The sequence below is a fragment of the Myotis brandtii genome, unplaced genomic scaffold, assembly GCF_000412655.1.
Source record: "Myotis brandtii unplaced genomic scaffold, ASM41265v1 scaffold1782, whole genome shotgun sequence".
Taxonomy (NCBI): Eukaryota; Metazoa; Chordata; class Mammalia; order Chiroptera; family Vespertilionidae; genus Myotis; species Myotis brandtii.
In genome coordinates this window covers 56,160-65,022 of record NW_005356608.1, presented here as the reverse complement: position 1 = coordinate 65,022, position 8,863 = coordinate 56,160, and the positions used below count along the sequence as shown (strand labels likewise).

The 8,863-nt window shown below is 45.0% G+C and overlaps 1 protein-coding gene across 1 annotated transcript; it reads right to left on the bottom strand.

Moving 5' to 3' along the window:
- Nucleotides 1-295: 295 nt before the first annotated feature.
- LOC102254078 (stromelysin-1-like) lies at nucleotides 296-5,258 on the bottom strand. The gene is made up of 8 exons (XM_005863441.2): nucleotides 5,244-5,258; nucleotides 4,012-4,256; nucleotides 3,765-3,913; nucleotides 3,502-3,627; nucleotides 1,503-1,667; nucleotides 1,180-1,318; nucleotides 447-580; nucleotides 296-342 (listed from the first exon to the last, which is right to left on the bottom strand). Exons 1-8 carry the CDS (start codon nucleotides 5,256-5,258, stop codon nucleotides 296-298), a joined length of 1,020 nt encoding a protein of 339 aa, XP_005863503.2.
- Nucleotides 5,259-8,863: the final 3,605 nt, after the last annotated feature.

Genomic DNA, 8,863 nt, shown 5'->3' with positions numbered 1-8,863 from the left:
GCCCCAACCCCCCAATTGGCCCTACCCTGAGCGTGACTGAGAGTGGCATCGCAACCTCCCAATCCGCCCTGCTCTGTGCATGACAGGGGGCGGCGCCCCAACTCCCCAATCAGCCCTGCTCTGAGCCCGACCAGGGGCTCCACCTAGGGATTGGGCCTGCCCTCTGCCACCCGGGAGCAGGCCTAAGCCAGCAGGTCGTTATCTCCCGAGGGGTCCCAGACTGTGAGAGGGCACAGGCTGGGCTGAGGGACCCCCCCTTCCCCCCCGAGTGCACAAATTTTTGTGCACCAGGCCCCTAGTATATAAATAAAGTAATAACAGTCTCTGTCATTTCATCATTAGCTGGAGTAATAAAGTAGTCACAATAGAAAAAATTAAAGGCCTATTCAGTTTTCCTGTGAGAGGGTTTATTTCAACAGGTTAAAAAATTATTATATAATAATTACCTTTAAAAATGAAAACAATATCCCTGCTAGTCACTTCATATGCAGCATCCATTCCTGAAGGAAGAGATGGCCAAAACGAAGAGATCAAATAAAATCCAGGTTTAAGAGTCCTTAGGGATTTGCGCCAAAAGTGCCTGGAATACATGTAAAAAGAAGTGAAAATTGAAAAACCGTCTTCCATCTTTATCACATTTTCCTGCCCAACCCATCTGCCCCCATTCCCTCAGCTTCTAGGCTGGGTGACTGACAGAGATCAGGTATATTGCCACTGGGAAAATATTTTTCTTTTTTCTTCAGAAAACTGCACTGGACTTCCTGCCATAGGATTACAGAATACCCGTCTTCTGTGAAGAGAAAGTTATCCTACAATGCAAGTTAATTGGCTGACTATAAGCCTTAAATTCCTGCAACTCATGTAAAACAGTGTAAATGTTATATATCATCTTTTACGTTTTCAAAAAGATAGGCGGATGTGTGTGTAAGTATCTGACTTAAAAGCAACCATGACTTATAACATTTGGAACAATTACAGGACAAAAATTAAATCATGCTGTGTAAGTCTTCAACAATGAACTAGACCGTTTTAGGAAAATGTGGGAATTGGAGCACCAGACCCAAATCATTTCAGTTCAGAGGAATCATTTCTGTTTATAATGTGTAAAAGCCTCTATTGAGTTTCTGTTTGTTTTCATTTTCAAGCGTTGCACATCAAAAGATAATTTCTTGGTCTGACCTGTCTTTAAAGAACAGGATTTCTCCCCTCAGGGTGGTGACAGCGTCCAAGGACAAAGTGGGATCACACATGGCCGGTGTCTGAGGTCTTGCGGATTCTGTGGGCTTCACAGGGTCATCAGGGGAAGCAGGGGGAGGTCCTACAGAGAACAGACGTGCGGATGCAATCATTAGGAGGCGTGTGATGCTTCTGTCAGGGCATATACTTCCCAAACACTCCCAAAGGGCTTTGAGCTGACTGCAAATGCTTCCTGCAGCATTTTAAAGCTTTCTTGACGATCATCATGGGAAGGTAGGATGCCTCATTGCCCCAGCATCACTCACCATACAGGGACTGAATGCCAGTGACATCATCTTGAGAAAGGCGGAACCTGGCCAGGTCTGTGGATGAGTTGTAGACTGGGTACATCAAAGCTTCAGGGTTTTTTGAGTGTTCGAGACCCAGGGAATGGCCAAATTCATGAGCAGCAACGAGGAATAAGTTGGTCCCTATTTAGGAAATCATAAATAAGAGTTACTTATGTCTTAAATGCATGTACATTACAGATGTCAGCTGTGTATTATATTTGTTTACTTTCAGGAAGCACACAGGGCTTTTTATGCCTTGAGTTTTGATTAATCAGTCAATTGACTGATTACACACTTAATGCAGGCTGTTTTTTCAAGGCCTGTTAGTGACATCAATCTTTGAGACAAAGTGTCTAGCCATGTCCAACTATTCCTCTCTCAGGAGCCTGTTAACTTTATGAGAACCAGGTCCCTTTTCTTGTACTCTGGAATAGAACAAACTTATTTCTCTTCATTTGTCAATGAAAAGCTAAGTACTGTCTTACTGGATTAACCTTTGTTGGTTACAGTCTAAATTAAATGAATCACAGTTTATTTATCTCAATTCTGAAATCCTTAAACAATCTTACTGCCATTATTTGCCATCGGAATATTGCCTGCATAATTTTTCTGCCTCGTGATGATTATTTAATACATATTGGCTCCAAAAATAATAATGATAGATGTCATAGCGGGAAGAGACTGGACAAAAATCGTGCACCTATGGATGAGGACAGTGGGTGGGGAGTGAGGGAGGAGGGTGGGGTGGGAACTGGGTGGAGGGGAGTTATGGGGGGAAAAAAGAGGAACAAATGTAATAATCTGAACAATAAAGATTTAATAAAAAAAAAGAATTTGTAAAATTGATTTAAGACATAACATGCCCAATCATGTCTAGCATTTGTCATAAGAGATTTTGGCCGCACAAACACTTGCTGTATTCAGATTTTTTTTCTTCATGTTATAAGAATAAATTAGCATGCTGATAATTGGAAGGCATTGGGTAATTAGGACTGAAATGCCAAGTAAGTGGACTTTACTTTTAAAGTTCTCATTTGAGACTTTGCAGGAATGTTCCTTTGAAGGAAGAAGTTGCTAATTCAATCAAACTAAGGCTTTTATCCAGCATTAACTAACCTCACATTTGTACTCTCTACAGGGATTCTGTTTGAATTTTTATTATAAATCCCAATTAAATTTCAGGAGTATTTATTTTAGCCAATTGTTTGAAACTTTGGAAGCTATACCTCAAAGTATCCTATATAATAAAAGGCTAATATGCAAATTTTTCCCTCCACCGGGAGTTCGACCAGGGTATGAGGTCTGCCAGCCAACCACCCGCAACCCCTCCCCTCAGCCAGCCCAGCCCAATTGGCCCTGATTGGGGCTGGCCGGCTGGACCCCACCTGTGCACGAATTCATGCACTGGGCCTCTAGTCCAGTTATAAACTGAGAAACATTTTATTTGGGGGTTGCTCCTTTCCTTCAGAATAAAACCACAAAAACCCTTTTTAACCTAGAAAGAGTAAAATGTCATTTTAACCAGAAAAACCTGAACTGAAACCTCAGTTTCTGGAATTTAATTCTCATTTCTGTTTGGAAGAGTAAAGAAGTAATTGGGGGACATTTCCCCAGTTGGATATAATCAATATCCAGGGCACATGTTAGTGTAGATTCAATGTGATACAATCTACAATTTGAATATCTGCTGTTTGATATAATGAGAAATTGTTTTTACTGATGGTTTAAGATCACACAAGAACCAGATTCATCAAAGAAATACTTAATGATGCTTCCTATAATGTTCTCACCTAGACAGAAAATAATAAACATTTTTAGACATCTGAAAATGTTGTTAATAATGATTACAACAAAAATATATTCTGCTGGTCCTTGAACCATCAGCAAATATTAAAAAACCCATTCCTTGAATGTTCTTACTTATTAATAATTTTCCAAATATAAAAAAAATCATTCTGAGAGACATAATACTAACCTGATGTATCCTTTGTCCATTGTTCGTCATCATCAAAGTGAGCATCTCCATTAATCCCTGGCCCGGGTGGATAGGCATGAGCCAAAACCTTTCCAGGTCCATCAAAATCGAAAAAGTCTCCATGATCTAATAGAGAAAAAAAAATTTTTACTGGAAAGAAGGGTAACTACAATCACTTTGGAAACTTTTCCAATAAAATACCACCAAGTAAATAGATGCATTTCATGTTTTTGTTGTTAATGTTGCTTGATTTTGTTTCTTACTTCTAACTGCAAAAGTGATCATTATGTCAGCCTCTCTTTCATAGATCCTGGAGAATGTCAGTGGAGTCACTTCCTCCCAGACTTTCAGAGCTTTCTCAATGGCAGAATCAACAGCATCTCTTGGCAAATCCGGTGTGTAATCCACAATCCTGAATGAGGACAATTGAAGAAGATAATATTTTCTCCTGACATAGCCCCTTATCAAATCTCAGTGTTATGTGGAAACCTCTCAGAACCCATTCATTACCTGTAGGTGAGGTGAGTCTTCCTCCACTTTGGCATGCCGGGAAAGGTCCTGAATTCTCTGATGTCAGGGACTCCGCACCTGGGCTTGTGCATCACCTGCAGCGTGTCTGAGTCCAGCTTCCCTGTCACCTTCAGCCCCAGAAACTTCTGCATTTCTTGGATTTTTTTAACAACAGGGCTACTGTCCTTCCTTTTAGCAAACTGTTTTGCGTCTTTTGCAAGGTTGTAGTAGTCTTCTAGGTAGTGCTATTGGAGTAAAATGTGTAGTTTTTAGGTCATTCTTAGGACTTTTTAGGCTTTTGGAGGACATTTGTGCAGTTGCCCACTTAATCTATTTGAAGTATTCCTCCAGTTTGCTGAAATAAGTGTCACATTCTGTTTAATTTTTTAATTACAGACTCTTCACTTTTGTTTTATCTTTTAAACTAAATAATCTCTACAGCTTAGTTTATTACCAAATTGAAATTAAATAGAACATTTAAATATAGATCTAATCAATTTAAAGGAGAAAAAACAAACCTACTTCTTTGGGCATCATTGTATATTTCAGGTATATTTATCCAGTTCCCTCAATTTTCTATTTTGTGTGTCTCACAAGGACTTGGCTTAAGAAAAGTAAATGGATAAATCCCTGTGTCTAAACATGACACTAGCAACATAAAAATCTAGTTATTTGTACATTGGATGAAAATATCTAAAGGTTCCCTATGGGGGAAGGGGCATCCAGATCAAGTCACCCCAAAATGTGCCTGTGTGATATGCAGATTATTTTGAGTTAAAGGCATCTTTAGCCTCCCACCCTGAACTTCCAGAGAAACTTCTGCCTCCCACCCTTAACATCCAAGAAGAATTTGAATTAGAGGGCTTGCCCATAAAATACTACCACAGATAACCTTTTGGACCCACCTATATGTGAGGGCAACCTATTATTTACTAATCATCTCTCCTCATCCTGCAATGACCCTTCGAAACCCCCAAGGTGCATTACCTCATTCCTAGCTCAGGATGTCTCATATACCTCAATCCCATTTCTGTCTCTGAGCCTCTCCTGTAGGTGGGGTCTCTGGCTCATGTATGCAGAGTTCCCATACATCTGTATGTATGAAATTCCATTATTTTCTCTTATTAAAAAAAAATACCCAAAGAAATTCCAAAGCAAGATACATCTCCTCCACTCTCCTTGCTATGCCGTCTGTGGCCTTAAGAAAACATCTGGCCTTCACTTTGCCCTACATGACAGGAGGCCATGGCCTATCAGTTTCCATTAGTGGGAAGAAGATACAGTAGAACAGCCTGGAAACCGCAAATCTTTTTCCTTATCGCCCAGGGGTGGGCAAACTTTTTGACTTGAGGGCCACAATGGGTTCTTAAACTGGACCGGAGGGCCGGAACAAAAGCATGGATGGAGTGTTTGTGTGAACTAATATAAATTCAAAGTAAACATCATTACATAAAAGGGTACGGTCTTTTATTTCAATAGTTTTATTCATTTCAAACGGGCCGGATCTGGCCCGCGGGCCGTAGTTTGCCCACGGCTGCTCTAGAGAAATAATGGCCAGGTCCCCTGCTGGGTCCCTCGGAGCCCCTTCTCTCCTCCTCTGCTCAGCCCTGCTCATCATCGGGTGTCCCAGAGCAGGAGGGAGGAAAAAAGCTGGACTTAGCAATGCCACCCACCCGAGGGTCAGGGGTAGCAGAGGGACGTGGTGATGATATACAGACTTTGGAGTCACACAGACTCTGCCAGTTAGAGCTCTGTAACCTCTCTGAGCCTCCATTTCTTCATCTATAAAATGGGTATGATAATAGTACCAGCCTCAATGGAATGTTACAGAGTTTGCGTAAGATTGTGCAGGTAAGGCTCTCAGCCCGGTGCTTGACAGGTACTAGGCGCTCACTGTTGCCACTGTGATTGTCTGCCCCCTGCCCTCCCTGGGCTTACGAACCCCAGTGCTTAACTGGCAATGTAGGCAGGTGTGGGAATTGTCCTGGGACCCCTGGGAGAACTCGGATTCCGGATTCCCGGGCAAGACGGCTCTGCAATATGAAACCCCCGAGGGTCAGGAGCCCAGCCGGGTCCCAGCATGTGCTCCCTGGGTCTCCCGTGCAGTACCCGCTGCCTTCCCTCTCTTCCAGGCTCTGTCCTGTCCTGCCTCAGTTGCCATTCATGCCGGGAATCCCTGCGTCATCTGTGTGCACATCTGTCCCCCAGCAGCCCCACTCGTGTGCCTCCCAGCTCTGCCCTGCACGTGGGCAAATCACTCCAGGCCTTTGTTTTCTCATCTGAAAGCTGGGAATAACAGTGCCGGCCTCCTGGGGTTGTTGATCAAACCAGGTCACCAGCTGAAGCACTTAGAAGAATGCTGGGGCCTGTTTTAAGTGGCCACTCAGTGTCAGCTGTTCTGTTATTGCTGCTGAAAGGCCAGACTCCTAGGAGTAGGGGTTCTGAGAGGTGCCCCTGTCCTGTGAAAACCCTGCATGAGAATCTTCAGCCTCTTTCAGAAACTATGAGCTCATTAGCATATAAACCACCTGTGAAGGACTTTTGGACTCCTGTAAGCATTAACAACAGAGTAAAAAGCCTGAGGCCTGGGCCTGGGTGTCTGTCCTGTATACCAATAAATGATAATAGTACCAGCCTCAATGGAATGTTACAGAGTTTGCGTAAGATTGTGCAGGTAAGGCTCTCAGCCCGGTGCTTGACAGGTACTAGGCGCTCACTGTTGCCACTGTGATTGTCTGCCCCCTGCCCTCCCTGGGCTTACGAACCCCAGTGCTTAACTGGCAATGTAGGCAGGTGTGGGAATTGTCCTGGGACCCCTGGGAGAACTCGGATTCCGGATTCCCGGGCAAGACGGCTCTGCAATATGAAACCCCCGAGGGTCAGGAGCCCAGCCGGGTCCCAGCATGTGCTCCCTGGGTCTCCCGTGCAGTACCCGCTGCCTTCCCTCTCTTCCGGGCTCTGTCCTGTCCTGCCTCAGTTGCCATTCATGCCAGGAATCCCTGCGTCATCTGTGTGCACATCTGTCCCCCAGCAGCCCCACTCGTGTGCCTCCCAGCTCTGCCCTGCACGTGGGCAAATCACTCCAGGCCTTTGTTTTCTCATCTGAAAGCTGGGAATAACAGTGCCGGCCTCCTGGGGTTGTTGATCAAACCAGGTCACCAGCTGAAGCACTTAGAAGAATGCTGGGGCCTGTTTTAAGTGGCCACTCAGTGTCAGCTGTTCTGTTATTGCTGCTGAAAGGCCAGACTCCTAGGAGTAGGGGTTCTGAGAGGTGCCCCTGTCCTGTGAAAACCCTGCATGAGAATCTTCAGCCTCTTTCAGAAACTATGAGCTCATTAGCATATAAACCACCTGTGAAGGACTTTTGGACTCCTGTAAGCATTAACAACAGAGTAAAAAGCCTGAGGCCTGGGCCTGGGTGTCTGTCCTGTATACCAATAAGTTGCTGGTTAGGTTCCCTGTCAGGGCACATGCCCTGATTGTGGGCTCAATGTTTCTCTCTTTCTTTCTTCCTCTCTCTCTCTCTCAAATAAATGAAAACATATTTTAAAAAATCAAGTTAGAAGTGAAGCCATTATGATCCCATGGCTGCAAACACTAGGGATAACATAACTCAACAAGAATAAGAGACTCTTAAAAAAAGAAATTATAGAAATAAAAATAACATAGAATTCCAACAAGGAAGAAAACGGGCATCTAAAGGAATCCATGTGGCTATAGGAAAAATCACTAATGAGCCTAGATTTTAAAAGTCAAACTGGGAAAAATGTATTTGCAGCAAATATTTGATAAAGATTTAGTATCTTTAACATATAAGAGCTCACACAAATCCTATATAATAAAAGCCTAATATGCAAATCAACTGAACTGCGGAAGGACTGGCAGAATGACTGGTCGCTATGATGTGCACTGATCACCAAGGGGCAGATGCTCAACGCAGGAGCTGTCCCCTGCTGGTCAGTGTGCTCCCACAGGGGGAGCGCAGCTCAGCCAGAAGCCAAGCTCATGGCTGGCCAGTGCAGCGGCAGTGGAGGGAGCTTCTCCCGCCTCCATGGCAATGCTAAGGAGCAGTTAGCAGAGAGGTAAGGAGCAGCGAGCAGGCAGGTGGTAAGGATCGAGGGGTCCCAGACTGAGAGAGGACGCAAGCTGGGCTGAGGGACCCTCTCCCCAGTAGTTTGCCCACGGCTGCTCTAGAGAAATAATGGCCAGGTCCCCTGCTGGGTCCCTCGGAGCCCCTTCTCTCCTCCTCTGCTCAGCCCTGCTCATCATCGGGTGTCCCAGAGCAGGAGGGAGGAAAAAAGCTGGACTTAGCAATGCCACCCACCCGAGGGTCAGGGGTAGCAGAGGGACGTGGTGATGATATACAGACTTTGGAGTCACACAGACTCTGCCAGTTAGAGCTCTGTAACCTCTCTGAGCCTCCATTTCTTCATTATAAAATGGGGTATGATAATAGTACCAGCCTCAATGGAATGTTACAGAGTTTGCGTAAGATTGTGCAGGTAAGGCTCTCAGCCCGGTGCTTGACAGGTACTAGGCGCTCACTGTTGCCACTGTGATTGTCTGCCCCCTGCCCTCCCTGGGCTTACGAACCCCAGTGCTTAACTGGCAATGTAGGCAGGTGTGGGAATTGTCCTGGGACCCCTGGGAGAACTCGGATTCCGGATTCCCGGGCAAGACGGCTCTGCAATATGAAACCCCCGAGGGTCAGGAGCCCAGCCGGGTCCCAGCATGTGCTCCCTGGGTCTCCCGTGCAGTACCCGCTGCCTTCCCTCTCTTCCAGGCTCTGTCCTGTCCTGCCTCAGTTGCCATTCATGCCGGGAATCCCTGCGTCATCTGTGTGCACATCTGT